Source organism: Schistocerca gregaria, chromosome 7 (assembly GCF_023897955.1).
Source record: "Schistocerca gregaria isolate iqSchGreg1 chromosome 7, iqSchGreg1.2, whole genome shotgun sequence".
Taxonomy (NCBI): domain Eukaryota; kingdom Metazoa; phylum Arthropoda; class Insecta; order Orthoptera; family Acrididae; genus Schistocerca; species Schistocerca gregaria.
The window spans coordinates 222,524,573-222,542,595 of record NC_064926.1 but is presented as its reverse complement, the minus strand read 5'-3'; the positions used below and the strand labels follow the sequence as shown (position 1 = coordinate 222,542,595).

Below are 18,023 nucleotides of genomic sequence, written 5' to 3'. Positions count from 1 at the left end.
AACTATTTCGTGAATACTACAAATGTATTATATAAGTATGTGATAACATAAGGAAGTTTATGCAGTAGGTTAATATTAATTTTAAAAATGTAGAGCAGGTGACTGTGATGTCTTATTGGGTCAAATGTTGACAAAAATAAAAAGAGCACTTGCAGTGGTCATTTCCATATGTCCACTAGATTGCTGCTCAATGGCTGACAATTTTTCGCCAATGATCCTAGCATAGTTTACAAAATGACAGAAGATGTGCGTTCACATGATATAAGTGTGAACACATTACCATCTTTGAGACATGCGTGAAAAAGGGAGGGGAGAGGGGCGTTCAGACCATGCAGTGTCTATGTATGGAGTAATATAGCTGTAAGGGGGAACACAGGTCCTTGTGTTTTGGGTTTCTTCATACCGGATTTGTCATTGCAAGTGTACAGGGATGATGTCTTTGGTGATTAGGTATATGCTTACAGTGGTCTGAAAATGATAACCTCATTTAAGAAAAATAAAACACATCATAAAAAAGTCTCGTAATCTGGGCTACTAACAATTCAATTAGTTAATATTTATTAATTTATACTATAAAATCTCCAAGTTCTTACTGGTAAGTACAAGCTCTCTCTCTCTATACATACGAGGTACAACAGAAAAGTAATGAGACTGATGTGAAAAAAATTGTTGCTTACCATTTTAAGCAAGTTTAGTATTGATTCCTTCAAAGTGTTCTCTTCTGATTGCACACACTTTTTCCAGCGCTTCACCCATTGATGCTAACATTTATGGAACTCATCTTCTGTAATATCCTCCAAGACCCTCGTCACAGCCTTTTGGACACCTTGTGTTATTTGAATATGGTGTCCCTTGACCACCGTTTTGACTCTTGGAACAGAAAAAAGTCGCACAGAGTGATATCTGGTTAATAAGGTGGCTGTGGTAGTATTAAAATTTGTTTTGAGGTTAAAAATTGCTGTACTGATAGAGCAGTATGGGATGGTGCATTATTGTGATGCAGCATCCAATTATTAGCAATGTTGGCACCGACACAAAGAACTCTTTTACGAAGTCTTTCTAAAATTTCTTTGCAGTAATGTTGATTAACTGTTTGTGCAGGAGGCATCCACTCTTTATGAACAATTCCCTTGGAATCAAAGAAGCATACAAGCATCCATTTCACTTTTGACTTTGACATGTGAACTTTTTTTTGGTCTGGGTGATCCCTTCGAGCACCATTGCTAACATTGGCATTTTGTCTCTGGATCATACTGAAAAAACCAACTTTCATCACCAGTGATAACAAGGCTCAGCAATTCTGGATTGATTTCCATTTGCTCTAAAAGATCGGCTGCCACATTTTTCCATGTTTCTTGCTGCTGTTGTGTGAGATTTTTGGGAACCATTTTTGCACATATATTTCTCATACCAAGATCTTCAGTTATTATCAAACAAACCATTTCTCAATTGATGTTCAGTTCTCCTGAAATCATTTTCACGGATAATCTTCGATCAGATAGTACGAATTCACGCACCCTGGCCATTTGGCATCCATCCATGAGGTTGATGGTTGTCCACTGCGGTCGTTATCTTCAACATTCCTTCTGCCTTCACTAAACATTTTATGCCAACGAAAAACTTGAGCTCTTGATATAACCTCCTTTCCAAAAGCCTTCTGAAGTTTACTGTAAACTGTCATCACGATTTCACCCAATTTAACGCAAGAAGAAATGGCATACCGTTGCGCAATATTATGCGGTTCCATTTCTGTGACAAGAGACAAAAACACGTGCTAACTTATTACAGCACAACTCATGACTGAGCAGTTGCATCGATGTGCTGCTTGTACTAGAAACAGCTTATAGACCAAAGTCAAAGGTACTGTGTCTACGCAAGCCTTCAGGGTTGCCACATCTTGCGAAGAGAGTCAGTCTCATTACTTTATTGTAGCACCTCACATAAACCAATAGTTTTATTCCCACTTATTGTGCAACAATTTAAGTTTGGATGAAAACAACATGGGCCTACATACCTGGGACAATAGCTACAGTCTTCAAAGCTCGAAGGACCCTGAAAGTTCTCAAGGCAGCCAGGTTTCCTAGATCTATCCCCATGGTAACATAACTGAAAACGAAATGACATACAGAGATTAGGATTGATACTTGTGCGAATCAGATGTACATAATCTACATTATAAACATCCACTGCAGGAAAATGCTGTCATGATGTACTACTTGCTGTCATATCAGCATGTGCAATCTTTATGTGCAAGGAATAGCATATGGTCTGAATTAAATTAACAACACGACACAAAACATAAAATCATATCTAGCCAGTACATACAACAGAATAGATATTTCACTATTTTGTAGAAATGAGTGCATACAAGTGAAAAATAGAGCAAAACAACCATGCACTATTTTCTGGAGTATGCCATAACATGTTATGGCAACTTACGAAGATTTTTAATAAATCAAACCGTTATTACCAAGACAATAGGATGCTTAAAAATGCCGAACAAATAATTAAGAAAATTTAAACTGTTTCTCAACTAATCAGATTCCACTTTGTATCATTTAAGATCTATGAAGTACCTCTTTCAGAAAACTATTAATAGTTTTTCTTATAATTCTGCTGTTTTATTTATCCTATTTTAACACACTATGTTTCAAAATGCACAGCAGATACACTCCATTAGCTAAGAGACTTCCTTTTTCTTTTCCTCTTTCCACGAGTGATTAATTACAAGAAAGAACAAAATAGGTCAAGCAATACTGATAAAAATTTTCTTTACTTTATCTGATGTCTACATCATTCTAGTAATTTAATGGTTACATATATACTCCTCAAATTGAAGCTAATGAGCTTTGGTGAGAAATGGAAATCTAGCAGTTTTACTGGTAAAGACTTCGTTGTGATAGTTTATCAATGTTGTATCAAATGGGTAACTGAAGGGGTGATAAGGATAGTTTATCAATGTTGTATCAAATGGGTAACTGAAGGGGTGATAAGTGTTCGTAGAGTGAAGAATTATGTTTCTGTTGTTATGTGAGAGTGTGAAATGAAAGGAAAGGGTTAGCCAAAATCTCTCACTCCTTTCAAAAATAGAAACCAGGCTGATTAGTTTACTGTCCACATATGGCTGATGGATTACCATCAACGAGGCTTATGCTCTATCCCCATAATATATGAGAACTTTCGAATTAGAGGATACTGACACCAAATATGCTGTTCAGGGACAGTGTGTCACTGTATCTCCCCCATTTATCATACAAATTATAACAACAAAATTGCCTTGCTTGACAGCTACAACGACTGTACCAGAGTGATGTGAAAACATGGTGCTCAATTAATTCTGAATAAATTTTGATCACTCGCACCGAAAAGGTAACTGGAATGACCCTTGCTCTATACAAGTGTTACATAATCTTCCTTTTGTCTGCAGATAAATAATGGCTTCTGAGCAGAAGCAATATATTGTCATTGAGTTCCTGATGAAGGAGATGTGGTAGCTGTTTCAGATTCACAAAAGGGTACTGATGTATACTGAGATGACACATACACAAGAGCAATATGCACAGGGGTATGAAGAAAGTTACAAAAGGAGAAAATCTACACTAAAGGCCAACAGTGTAGCGGGAAACAATCAACTGTGATTTTGAGTTCAACAATAGTGTAAATACATCACTCCAATTACTTGTGCAATTCAACCATTTACATCAGATAATACAGATGTTATGGCCACTTTTGCATTTCTTAAGGTCCAGATCTCATATCTCTTAGGTAAATCACAGCTATATCACAACAATTCAGCAGGTTTGTCCACAAAAGTAAGTGAACCCAAAAGAAAAATCAAGTCTAACAATATACAAAACCCAAGAGACCAGTTACCAGTTTCCTGAAAAGAAGAAATTGGAGCAGAGCTAACAGAAAAACAAAAGTCAAAAACCAAACATCACAATGCCACTAGCTAAAGGTACTTTCTTTTTCATTGTTTCTATTTACCCCCATTTCATTTACTTCAATTCATTGACTGATAACACTTTTCTGCATATTAATACGCATGTCTGCAGGTGAGTGCAGTCACACCTATCAATTATTTTCAATTGTGTAAAGCAGTAACACCAACTTCATTTCAGAATGACTGAAGCGCCTAGAACCGCACAGCCACACCGGCCGGCACTTCTATTAGAGACCAAATTAATTACAGAACTGTATTTCACACTGCCCAGCCCCCAGAAATGGTAATGAATGATAGTTCAATAAAAGATGCAAAATATGACAACAGGTCCTGTACACAACTTACAAACAAAGTTAGGTTTTCCTGTTGCTGCTGGAAAAAAGTCCTTTTGATGAGTAGACACAAAGAAACATTGTCTCATTGAAACCACAATCAAGTCCAAATCTGAATGTAGGGTCATCAATGAGGCACAACACTTAGCACTGAAAGCATTTTTATTACTCACACCAACGTACAGGCAGAACAGAAATCATCTCCTGGACAGAGTGTGGAGCAGTTTACACAAATATCAAATATTCCAGACTGCTGATATTCATACAAACATTACAAATATAAGACTTATCAAGAACCTTTCAGAAAGTATAAATATTAAATAACAAATAATTTCTGGGGGACACATTTGTATGGTGACTTGCAGTATGCCAGCCAACAATGCTAACCAATACATCCTACTGCATTCACCACAGGTTGTGGCAGTGTTCCATCTCCTAGAGAAACACTGATTTGCTGTTTCAAAAGACCTTCTGGAGCCAACTACAGTACCTTGGAGGTAGATCCTGTCAGAGGTCATATGAATTGCAGCACTAGTGGATCCTCGTGTTCTTGACATGTTGTTACATCCTCTTCACTATGATGAGCATCAGTGGTAGTTCCTCCCACTGAAGCTTCATGATTTTTGATGGATCTTCAGTTTCTTTAAATGTCTCATCATTGTACTGCATCTCTAGACTGTAATAGGGCTTCATGCGGAGGACATGGACAACGTCTCTGTGGTTTTGTGTTCATGATGAACGATCACAGTCCTCGACTTCTTATGTGACATCTGACAAGTGATGAAGGCTACCACACGGCTCAAGGTAGCACTTTAATAACATTTATGGTTTTTTCACTTTGCACACAGGTGTAAAAATCCCTATCAAATCACCTGGGCTATATCTCACTGGGCTGGTGCTTGGCATTATAGTGCTCTCCGTCTTTCTCTTGAATGCCTAGTGTCCGTATGTGAGCCAGCTGTCATGTTTCTTTCGTCCTGGAGATGAGATTTTTGATGTAGTCATTCTGACAATCGTCTGGTTGAAACATTGTCGTTTCAGCCTCACGAACGTAGAACTACAATAACAGTATGAAGCTGCAGTGTCTTGCTTCATTCTGCTGTACGTGAATGTCATGATTGGCAGTACTTTATCCAAGTTAGGCATGAATGTACATCAAGAGCATATTGGCACTGTCATATTAAAGGATTCTGTAAGGCCATTTGTCTGTGGATGGTAGGGAGTTGACATCCTGTGGGTATTGTTGCAAATTGAAATTACCCCTGATACTAGTTTCAACTGAAAAACATTTCCATGAACTGAGATCATCACATAGGATGCTCTGTGCTTTAAAATTGTGTCTTTTATAAGAAAAAGGACTTTTGCAATTTCTAGAGCTTCAGTAGTCGGCACAGCATTGGTGTCAGCATAATGTGTGAGGTGGTCAGTGCAGACTATTATCCATGAATTCCTGTTCGTCGATTTTACGAACTTCCCTGGAACATCAGATTCAGTTTGGTGGAATGGCTTTATTGCGGGTAGGACTGGAACCAGATGCCCAAGAGGTAATTGGGGCACATGCTTCAATCACTGGTATTCCTTACATTGGCGCACATAGTGTCTAACAAATCAGTAGAAACCTGGCCAGTGGTACCTCCATCTGATTCTGTGTAGAGTCTTCATGAAAGCAAGGTGAACAGGGATTGCAGCATCACCAAAATACTTCAGGATAGCTGGTTGTAGATGAGCTGGAAATGCGAGAAATCATTTCTGCCTCACTGGACCATAATCCCTCCAATATTTAGTGCATGGAATTCTCCACTGGTCAGTTCTTCTTTCTTCAAAGCTTCTACAGTTTTCAGCAATGCTAGATCACCTCTCTGTTCAGCAGAAGTGCAATTGAATGCAGCGGTGACAGAGATTTCATCCACACTGCTGTGTTCCGACAATGGATTCCCTGAAAAACAGTTGGCATCCTTGTGTTTGTGTCCATTTTTGTACATGACTGTGATGTCATACTCCTGCTGCCTCAGAGCCTACCTCACCAATCGACCCAGTGGATCGTCAGACTAGTCAGCCACCTTAAAGAATGGTAATCCGTCACAATGGTGAATGGTATGTCAAATAAATATGGCTGGAACTTGTTGACTGGCCAAAAAACTTCAAGGCACTCTCTCTCTGTTGTAGAAGTGTCCATCTCAGACTTGTACTCTACAATCATAAGCTATCACCTTTTCAGCACCTTCCTGAATTTGCACTACAACTGCACCTATCCTACAACTGCTAGCACCAGATCTGTCTTTGCAATCTCATTATACAATGCCAGGACTGGAAAAGATGTTACCACCTCCTTAAGGACAAGGGAGGATCTATTTTGGATCTCATTACAGAATATCTTCCAACAATACTTCTTGCAAGGGCTAGGCCTAGTGATGCGGGCCGGGCAAATGCCCAGTGGGCAGGACATTTATAAATGGGCATTTGCGTGGGAATTTATCTAAAGCAGTATTAAATGCCCCAAATCTGGGCGCACACACACACACACACACACACACACACACACACACACACACACACACACACACAGACGTGCACACACATCACACATTGAACAGCTGTGTAGTGATAAGCCAGTATAAAAAAAAAAGCATTGTCCTTGGGTCATCACTTTGCAGTGTAACACACTTGAAATCCATGTAAAATCTCTGAATATTACTGATGAATGATTATTGATAATAAAATTATTACTGAATTGATTAAACAGCTGGCAAGTATTTCTTGGTAATGGATGCATTCTTAAATGTTAAACTGTTTTCAGTGGGAATAATGCTTTATTGTCAGATGAAGTGACATTTGAGACACAGACTATAGTCTCTGTTGGTCCATTATGGTGAATGGACATTGGCTAGTATGTACTTTTCAATTCAATTAACTTTACCAACAGCCGTATACTTTAGGTTATTTTATTTTATTTCGAATGCAACCAGTTTCAGCAAATCATTTTGCCATCTTCAGGCCCCATATACTTTTTTCGAATCAACGGGCTTACCGTACAGCGTCATAAAACTGGGTACTATGAATCCCAGTCGTTATGCAACTGATTCATACAAAAGAGTGACACCAGCTGCTTTCGTCTGAATCAGTTGCACAGTGATTGGGATTCACAGTATCCAGTTTTATGGCACTGCACGGTAAGCTCGTTGAATCGAAAGAAGCGTGTGGGGCCTGAAGACGGCAAAATGAATTGCTGAAACTAGTTGCGTTCGAAATAAAATAAAATAACCTAATGTATACGGCTGTTGGTAAAATTGAAAAACAGACTATAGTTTCCTATTCTGCTCCTTTCTTTACCTTTGTATGACTGCACTGTTATGAAGATAAAATGAGAACACTAACATAAAAATGATTTAATAACAAAGAATCAATGCTGAAGACGCTGGAATCATTCAATTCCAATACTAGTCGATTGCTAGAGAATTGGCAATTCTTGGACTCATGGAATCGAAATCAACACGACTCATCCCTAATTAAAATCATTATGGAAATACTTTTTGAACTCTAATATTTTTACAGTAGTATAGTATATGTAAAAATACTACTTACAGGTTTCCTACTTAATATAAACTGTACTTTATTTCAGGAATAACTTTTAAAGTTGAATTATGTTTTCTTTTTTATTGTGTGCTACCCCAAGAACTCACCTCATCAAAAATGTACTGTTACCTTTACAGTCCAATTACTTTCCCCTAACAACTCTTCCCTAACTCTCAAGCAGCTTTCTGAACTTGGTTACCCAACCATTACAGAAGCAATGCTGCAAAACACCTTTTCCAATAAAAAATATCATTTTAAAATTTGTTTATAAATACCACATATTAATTAATCTTTAAAATGCCTGGGCATTTATCCTGGGCATTTGCCACAACTTAAAAACGCTCAGGCATTTTACATTGCTGGCCAGGCCTTGGTACAGAAGTCCTTTATGAATTGCTGGAGGAACGAGCACATTCAGAGAGAAGTCCTCACATCACAAATGTGCCAAGGAATTAGAAAATCTGTGACTGCTCTTATTTCCCCAGGATCATGACAGATTCCATCATCATTCACTAGATACCCTAAGAGTTTTATTTCTTGGTCAGTGAAGTCACACTTTTTAGGATTCACACAGAGACCTGCAGTCTGAAGACATTTCAACATGTCATCAGACAACTTAGACGTCCTTCAAATGCTAACAAAAAATGACAATGACATCCATATAGGAAAGATATGTGGTCCATTTAAGATGTAGAAGCAGGTTGTTCATCATAGGTTCGAAAGTGGCTGCAGTGTTACACAGTTCAAACAGCATAACTTTAAACTCACAGTGCTATTTGGAGTTATGAAGTCAGTCTTTTTCCAATCAGCATCCTCACTCTTGCTTCACTGGCAGTCTGTCTAAATGTCCACAGCTTGCGTACCCACCCAGAAGCTGCAGGGAGGCATGGGCTCTGCTGGGAAGGTGTGGGTAAACTGCAGATGTGGGAGCAGCCTTGCAGCTGGGCTGTAGTATATGTGGTAGTAATACACAGGGCAAGCCCAAGTGACCACGTGTGACCAAACAAGTTGTGCAAGTACAGAACACATGCTATTGGGCCATCAGTCATGTTGTCTAAAGTGTTGACAGCTGCCTGCAGGAAGGCTGATGTTACACATGCCCGGGCCCAGTGGGGCAGTGTTGGAACAACTAGCCCTAGGGTGTCATCAATGTACAGAATGGGTAGACATCTTTCTTTGTGACTTTGTTCAGTTGTCAGTAGTGCACACAGAAAAACCAACTGCCAACCTCATTCACAAGCACCATAGGAGAGGACTAAGGTTTCTCTGAAGGTTCAATGATGTCATCTTCTCCATTTCGTCCTGTATCACCCATCATTCAGCTGGCAACACTCTGTATAAGTACCAGCTAATTCGTGAATGATCCCCAGAATTGATACAATGTTTTATCATAGGTCACTTGTCTGTCTTTTCTCCACACCAGATTTTAAAGAATCCAAAAACTGACGCAGAATGGCTAGATCGATGACATTAAGCTGCCCTTCCTTGGCTAATTCAGCTGATGCACCTACCTTTAGGGATGAGTTGTGGCCAATTAGTGATCCAAAGTACTCCTTGACCACCAGCAATGCTTGTGATCTTCACTGGCATATGAATTTATTTTGTTAGCCTGAATAGCTTTTTGCAATCAACAAAAAGCTTCATAATTTAACTAATCATCTCAATTAACAACTTGAACTCATTTCACTGATGATGACAGAATAACAGCATCTTCAATAACAACACCTGCCGATAACAATCTTTTTTATGTCTGCTTCTTAGAATAGCTCTGTCAATCTGGAGCTCTGATCTTCCACAGTCTATGACTGCTTGCAATGCCAGCAAGTAGCCCCATCCAAGAACAGCACTATGACTACATTCTGTTAATATGACAAATTCGAAAGACTGCATTCAGTCATTGATAGTTATTATTGCAACATATGTTCCTGTCGACTGGACACCTTTTTCATTTGCAACTTTCAGCACAATCACTTTCAGATAACTGACATAGTCTTCTATACCTGATGACAATAAGCCTCCAATGTTACAGAAATGGAAGCCTCTGACTGGTGCCCCAATTAAGTTGGCTCTCGATGATGACATCAATGACATTTCCTGTGATCTTGGTGACTATCGTTCATGCAGGATTTGCATTTGTGGCAGCCTCACTTCAACAGATGGTTGACTCACTTAGTTTTTCTGAAGTAGATAAGTAGTTGGTTAACTCTCTGTGGTGACAGGAAACAGCTACAGCATATTGGGGAGGAACCTTTCCCAGATATGGCAATGAGCTCTGTCTCACAGGTCAACAATAATTGTCTGCATTTGACTACCATGAATAAAACTGTTGTGATGCTGGAAATCTAGCAGTGCAATAATCACCAAAAACCCACCTTCTTTCTCTGCAGTAGTGTGCAATGTGTACATGGCATCCACACTGGAGTTCTGTTCTCTGAAAATATGTTCTTCTTTGGGGTATTATACCTGGCATACGAATTGGTTATGCCTGTGTCAGTCAGGTGATGGGTTGTCATTTGATGGTTGAGGCGTTAAGTCCAAGGTGGCCCAGTCTACTCTTCCTGGTGCGTTCAGCTTAGGCTGGAGATTGGTGCTAAAGATTGATGGCTCTAAGCACTATGGGACTTAACATCTGAGGCCATCAGTCCCCTAAACATAGAACTATTTAAACCTAACTAACCTAAGGACATCACACACACCCATGCCCGAGACAGGATTCGAACCTACGACTGCAGCAGCAGCATGGTTCCGGGTTGAAGTGCCTAGAACAGCTCGACCACAGTGGCCGGCACTAAAGATTGATACACTTCCTGGATGTTCATTGTTACCTCCTGACATATGGTGTTGACATTCATGGCCGCTATCTTTGGGGGTGCACAGTCCGACATTTCTGGCTGCCATTAACTGCTGTAACTCTTCTCCTAGTATCTACCACATGAGAAAGACAAGCTCACAATGGTCTTCCAAAATTGGTGTAGGGACAACATTTGATAGTTGGTCACACATCTTTGATGTGATTCTTTGTCTGTTGCATTTCCTTGATTCACTGGAACATCGCTTGATGGATTCCTTGTGACATCTTTTACCAGAGAACTATGTCTTTATGTTTGACCTGTGCTTAAGACAGTGTTACTACTCAGGGAATATATACGCTGAAAGCACCGACGATGGCTGTTAATCATTTGAAATCGATTTGCAAAAGTAAATAAAGAAAACATGATTTTGCAACTGGTTGCTGCTTATTTGGTAATTTTATGGTTTACGGTTGTTGCACAACTTGGGAACCATATGGAGCCCACCATTCAGAATGTGTAACATGTTTTTCAAACACTAAAAAATTAAAGAGTTGATAATTACATGCCCAATCTAGCATGCCCAACTTTTTCCTTGAAGCAACTAGGGATATGGTACCACTCTTCAGAAACATCACAGATATTCACATTAAATGTAGTTCAAATCTACGTTTCATAACTATAATTGAGGCTTTCCATGATGTCCAACCATTTGGTTGAATGTTATTATGATACTTCAAAAAGAACAGGACCATTCCCTTGCACAATCTTGAATACATAACTAGTAGTCCATAATTAATAATTTTCATTTTCATGGAATCTTAACTTCAATCCTCCTTCCTACATGTACTGAATTATAACATCACAAGCAGGCTCTTATCTGCAATGTTGTAGGTTATGACCAATGTGTAACATTAAAAAAATTGTTGAACATGAGAAGGTAATTTATTCATTGTGTTGTGCAGCACAGTGGTTGTTACATACATATAACAACACCTGTTGAAATGCAGCACTAAGATCCCTCTACAAAAACTAATGCGATTAGAAAAACAGGGACACAGAGAAAAAATAAAAGGATGACAGAGCAATTAATGGAAAAATTGTCTCAGTTAAAGAATTTATGAGACAAGCATGAAATCAAGATGATGGAATGTAGTAGATGTATTTCAGCTTACAGATTATGAAAAAAAAGAAAGAAAAAACAAGTGAAAAGAGAGGTCAGATTAATAAATATACTTCTTTTCACTATGAACAGGACTAGTACCTCCTTGCATCTAACAGACTACTTCCAAAACATGAAATCAAAATGATCAAACAATGAAAATCCAGAATGGTATGTAACAATATTATGAAAACGAAAGTAACTGCTCACCATATAGCGGAGATAGTGAGTCGCAGATAGGCACAACAAAAAGACAGTGACAAATGAGCTTTTGGCCAAGAAGACCTTTGTCAAAAATAGATGACATACCCAGACATACACACAAATGTAACACACACACACACACACACACACACACACACACACACACATGAGTGCAGTCTCTGGCAGCTGAAGACACACTGCCAGCAGCAGCAGTAGTGCATGACAGGAGAGGCAACTGTGTGGGGGTAAAGAAGAGGCTCAGGCAGGGAGGAGAAGGATAGTAGGGTAGGGGTCGGGAACAGTGAAGTGGTGCTGGAGAGCATGCAGGGAAGAGGCGGGGAGGGGATAGGGCAGCTACATGCAGTCAGGAGGTTAGACAGAGGGCAAGTGAGAGGTGTGGGCGATGTGAGAGGGGTTAAGGGTAGCAGAAAAGGAGAGAAGTAAAAAGGCCGGGTGTATTGGTGGAATGAGGGCTGTGACGTGCTGGAATGGGAACATGGAAGGGACTGGACGGGTGAGGACAATGACTAATGAAGGTTGAGGCCAGAATTATGGGAAATGTAGTAACCAAAACCAACTGCGGGAACGCCTTGGGCTGCAGATTGGAGCCGCCAGGCGGGGAAGCCGCCGGCGGTGGAGCACGCACCACCGGGTAAACACAGGACGAGTCGGGCGACAGACCAACGACAACTGACAACAACCAACCACAACCGACTATGACCGACACAACAAGGAAGAGATAAACAACGGAGGCTTGTGGAAACCATAACACCAAACACCAACACTAAATCCACTCAGAACCAGAGCCAGGCAAATGTCAACAACGAGCAACGACCAGAACACAGTACCGCCGAGATAGAAACGAAATCCAGAGCGAGTACCAGACTGACTGGACTAGGGCAGAGGGGGTCCCTACATACAAAACTGGAAGGAGCTGCTATTGGCCACTGTCTGCACGTGGCATAGCGGTGGCGCCCTCGCTGCGTGAAAGCCGCTGCGCGGAATAGCCGTCGCAGAGGCGGAGCCCTCTATGGGGTGACCACGTCCATTTGTTCTGGCGCATGTTCGACTTCCGCGGCGGAAGGTACTAGAGGAAAATAGGATATATTGCAGCCAGAGATCCCACCTATGCAGTTCAGAAAAGGAGGTATTGGTGGGAAGAATCCATACAGTACAGGCTGTGAAGCAGTCCTTGAAATGAAGGATGTCATGTTGGGCAGCGTGTTCAGCAACAGGATGGTTCACTTGTTTCTTAGCCACAGTTTGTCAGTGGCCACTCATGCGGACAGACAGCTTGTGGTTGTCATGCCCACATAGAATGAAGCACATTGGTTGCAGCTTAGCTTGTAGATCATATAACTGGTTTCACAGCTAGCCCTGTCTTTGGTGGCATTGGTGATGTTTGTGACCGGACTGAAGTAGGTGCTGGTGGGACTATGTATGGGACTGGTCTTGCATCAAGGCTTATTACAGGGATATGAGCCATGAGGTGAGGGGTTGGGAACAGGGGTTGTGTAGGCATGGAAGAGTATATTGTTAAGTTTGGTGGACAGCGGAATACCACTGCAGGAGAGATGGGAAGGATAGTGGGCAGGGCGTTTCTCATTTCAGGGCATGACAAGAGACAGTCAAAACCCTGGCAGAGAATGTAGTTCAGTTGCTCCAGTCCTGGGTGGTACTGAGTTATGAGGGGAATGCTGCTCTGTGGGCAGACGTTGAGACTTTGGAAGGTGGTGGGAGACTGGAAAGATAAGACACGTGAGTTTCATTTTCATACAAGATTGGGACAATAATTACAATCTGTGAAGGCTCCAGTGAGACCCTCAGTATATTTCAAGAGAGACTGTTTGTTGCTGGAGGTGCGACGACCACACGTGGCTAGGCTGTATGCAAGGGACTTCTTGGTGTGGATTGGGTGGCAGATGTCAAAGTGGAGGTTTTGCTGGTGGTTAGTAGGTTTGATATGGACAGAGTTACAGATATAGCTATCTTTGAGGTGGAGGTCAACATCTAGGAAGGTCACTTGGTGGGTTTAGTAGGACCAGATGAAGCAAATGGGGGAGAAGCTGTTGAGGTTTTGGAGGAATGTGGATAAGGTGTCCTCACCCTCGAACGAGATTGCAAAGAGGTCATCAGTAAATCTGAACCCGGTTAAGGTGTAGGATTCTCTCAGTTTAGAAAAGATTCCTCTAGATTGCCCATGAGTAGCCTGGCATGGTATGGTGCCATGTGGGTGCCCATAGCCATACTACAGATTTGTCCATCGGTAAGGCCTTCAAAGGAAAAGTAATTGTGGCTGAGGACATACCGTATTTACTCGAATCCAAGCCGCACTTTTTTCCGGTGTTTGTAATCCAAAAAACCGCCTGCAGCTTAGAATCGAGTTCAAACTAAGCGGAAGTTCTGAAAAATGCTGGTAGGTGCCGCCACAACTAACTTCCGCCATCGGATATATGTAGCGCTGCACAGGCATGCTTTGCAGGCACAAAGATAAATACTGGCGCCAAAACCTCTGTGTCAGTAAATAAATTTACAAAAAAGGTGGAAGATGAGCTTTTTTCACTGTCCCGAGTTTTGACCACTGTATTTTCATACATTATCCAATGAAGTAGATACAAATTCCGTATTGTTCATCTTCGAATGTAGCAGCATTTCATTGTACAACGAAAATCCGACTGGCAAGACTGTTTGGGATGTTTGTCAATATGGCCAGCTCTACGTTCTGAATTTTTTCCTACCTGTGAGAAGGGATGGTTGCTAATAGGAACTTTTATGAATTGTGAATCACAGCCAGTATTCTCTTCACCATACGAATAATACGAATATAAACATTTTGCCATGTATTCTTTCATGTTTGCTGCTGTCTCATTTAAATACTATCTGCCTAATAAACTACAAAAATAGAGGGAGACAACAGTAAAAGTGGAAGAATATACGTATCATGTCACGTTTATATTCGTATTACTCTTATGCCTAATAGTGATACAGTCAGAAATGAAGCACGGCAATTGACTAAATTTTTTAATCTAAGATGACTCTAATTTCTGTGCAGAATGTAATGTACTAAACAGGCGTCTGCAAAGATTTTCAAACGGAGAAAAATTTTTGCTAAACTCTCGTTCAGAACATCTTCTATCATACGCAGTCTATTATTTGGTTCTTCTTGATCATTATCAAAGAAAGCAGCAGTGTAAGTAACAACAAATAGCAGCCTCTTGCCATTGTTTTGCTAATGAGATGATTCCTCTTTTTTTTATAAAAAAAAAGAGGGAAAAAAAGAAAAGAAAAGAAAACGCGGTGGTAGCGTGCACAAAAGCAAGCCATGCCGCGAGCGGCGACAGGACGTAAACACTCATTATCAGAATGTGACAAACAATGCATGACACAGTACAGTACTGCATTTTCAGCTTAGAGTGACGTAAACACCTATAACAAAGAGAACGGCACTTATCAGATCAAAGAAAAATAAGCAATCGATTCAAACCAGACAAAGCACATGAAAAAGGAAGGGTACCCATATAAATACGGACAGAGCACCTGACGCATAGCAATGGCTACCTGGTAAAGCTTAACTGTGAAGCTTACGACTCGAACCAAACTACTGTAGCTGTATCGTCATTCAACCTAAATTGTGTCTCATATTACAATGAACCAACTTTGTTTCGATTTGGAGGTGTGGCCTAAAACTTTTCTCTCCCTTTGAATTTCAAGTCTCAAATTTCAGGTGCGGCTCAGATACGGGAAATTTTTTTCGCCGTGATTTCGAGTCTCATTTTTCAGGTGCAGCTTATATTCGAGTGCGCCTTAAATTCGAGTAAATATGGTAGTTGGTCATAGTGACTAGGAAGGCTGATTACCTATACTACAAAAGGCAGGGCTAGCTATGAAACCAGTCATGTGCTCTACAAGCTAAGTTGCAACCACTGTGCTACATTCTATGTGGGCAAGACAACCAATAAGCTGTCTGTCTGCATGAATGGCCACCAACAAACTATGGCCAAGAAGCTGTATGGATCTTCCCCACCAACATCATCTTTTCTGAACTGCTCAGGTGGGATCTATTCCTGTAATATATCCTACAATCCCATAACCCTCCTGGCCTCAACCTTCGTCAGTCAGTGTCCTCAACCATCCAGCCCCTTCTGTGTTTTCATTCAAGCACTCCAGAGCCCTAATTCCACCAACACACCCAGTCTTTTTACTTCTCTCCTTTTCTACTATCCGCATTTCCTCCCACCCTGCCCACACTTCTCACCTGCCCTCTGTCCAGCCTCCCAACTGCCCCTAACTGCCATACCCTCTCTCCACCTCATCTCTGTGTGCTCCCCAGCAGCATTTCACTGTCTCCCCATTCCCTACCCTACTATATCTCCCCCTCTCCACCCCAGCTTCCTTCATACCCCCACTCAGTTGCCACTCCCATCATGCACTGCTGCTGCTGCTCGCAGTGTGGCTTCAGCTGCCAGTGACTGCACTCACGTGTGTGTGAATTGTGTGTGTGTGTGTGTGTGTGTGTGTGTGTGTGTGTGTGTGTGTGTGTGTACGTCTGTCAGTCTGTCGTATATTTTTGACAAAGGCCTTGCTGGCTGAAAGCCCATTTCTGACAATCTTTTTGTTTTGCCTATCTGCAAATCAAAATTATGTTATCACATGGGTCATTCAGTGATAGAAGCTTCCATTAAATAAAACAGTGGAAAGGACAAGTTGGACTATCAACAATTATGAAAAGGATAGACTACCACACACTGTAAAGACAACATCTTGAGATGCAGAAAAAATACTGTTAAAACTGTGATTTTTGCCAAAGCCTTCCTCACATTTACATGAGATCTATCTCCAGCCACTCTGGGCACACTGCAAATGCTGTGTTCAGCAAAAACAGCTGGTGTGACAGGTAATGATTTGCGACGATGTGATATGACAGGGAGGAGGGGGTGAGGGGGGGGGGGGCAGACACTGTTGGGTTGAGGTTGTGGGGACTGTACATTATCATATGTGGAGGGTGGGATAATTTCCGTAATGGAGAATGTGTTGTAAGGTTTACTCTCATCTGCACACTTGGGTGGGGGAGAGGATTCAGATGGCACGGGCTATGAAGTAGCCATTGAAGTCAAGCATGCTATGTTCAGCTGAATTTTGTGTCACAGGTTGGTCCACTTTGCTCTTGGTCACAGTTTGGCAGAGTCTATTCATCCTTGTGAAGAACTGGTTGGTAATCAAACCAATATAAAAAGCTGTTCAATGTTTGTAGCAGAATAGGTACATGACATGGCCGCTTTCACAGGTGGCCTGACCTGTGATGGTGTAGAATAATTCTGTGATAGGACTGCAATACGAAGTTCTGGGGAGGTGGACTGGGCATATTTTTCACCTGGGTCTTCCATAGAGTTATGACCCATGTAGCAAAGGCTGGGATTGGGAGTGGCATAGGGATGGACTAGGGTGCTGTAGAGGTTGGATGGACAACAGAACTCCCCTTTAGAAGGGGTGGGATGAATCTTGGGTGGGATGTCTCTCAATTCAGGGCATGATGGTGAATAATTAAGGCTGGGTGTTCAGTTGTTCCAGTCTGCAGTGGGACAATTGGAGGAGTTTAGGGAAGAGACACAGTCAGGGGGATAATGCCTGTCCGTGAAGGCCTCTGTGAGACCTTCAGAATACTGGGCATCTCACTGCAGATATGTTGCCGCCAGGTGGCCGGGCTGTATGGGGTGGATTTTTTGGTGTGAAAGGGATGGCACCTGTCAAAACGTAAGTATTGTTGGTGGTTGGTGAGTTTAATGCACACAAAGGTCAGGACGCAGCACTCAGAGAGGAGACCAGCGTCCAGGAAGGTGGCGTGGTGAGTTGAGGAGGACCAGGTGGGGTAGGTGAGAGAGAAAGTGTTGACGTTGTGAAGGAATGGGGATAGAGTGCCAGATCACGAATATATTATCAATGAATCTGAACCAGACCTGGGGTTTTGGGTGGCTAGGAAGGTTTAATTTAGATGGCCCAAACAGATTGGCGTAGAAGTGTGC

At 41.4% G+C, this 18,023-nt stretch overlaps 1 protein-coding gene across 1 annotated transcript in view; it reads right to left on the bottom strand.

Moving 5' to 3' along the window:
• The window catches only part of LOC126281447 (sodium channel protein para), a 1,486,858-nt gene that overhangs the window by 674,633 nt on the left and 794,202 nt on the right, over nucleotides 1–18,023 (bottom strand). The window contains exon 10 of the mRNA XM_049980418.1: nucleotides 2,015–2,106. Within this exon, the coding sequence (XP_049836375.1) occupies nucleotides 2,015–2,106 (92 nt within the window). The remainder of the gene's footprint in view (nucleotides 1–2,014; nucleotides 2,107–18,023) is intronic.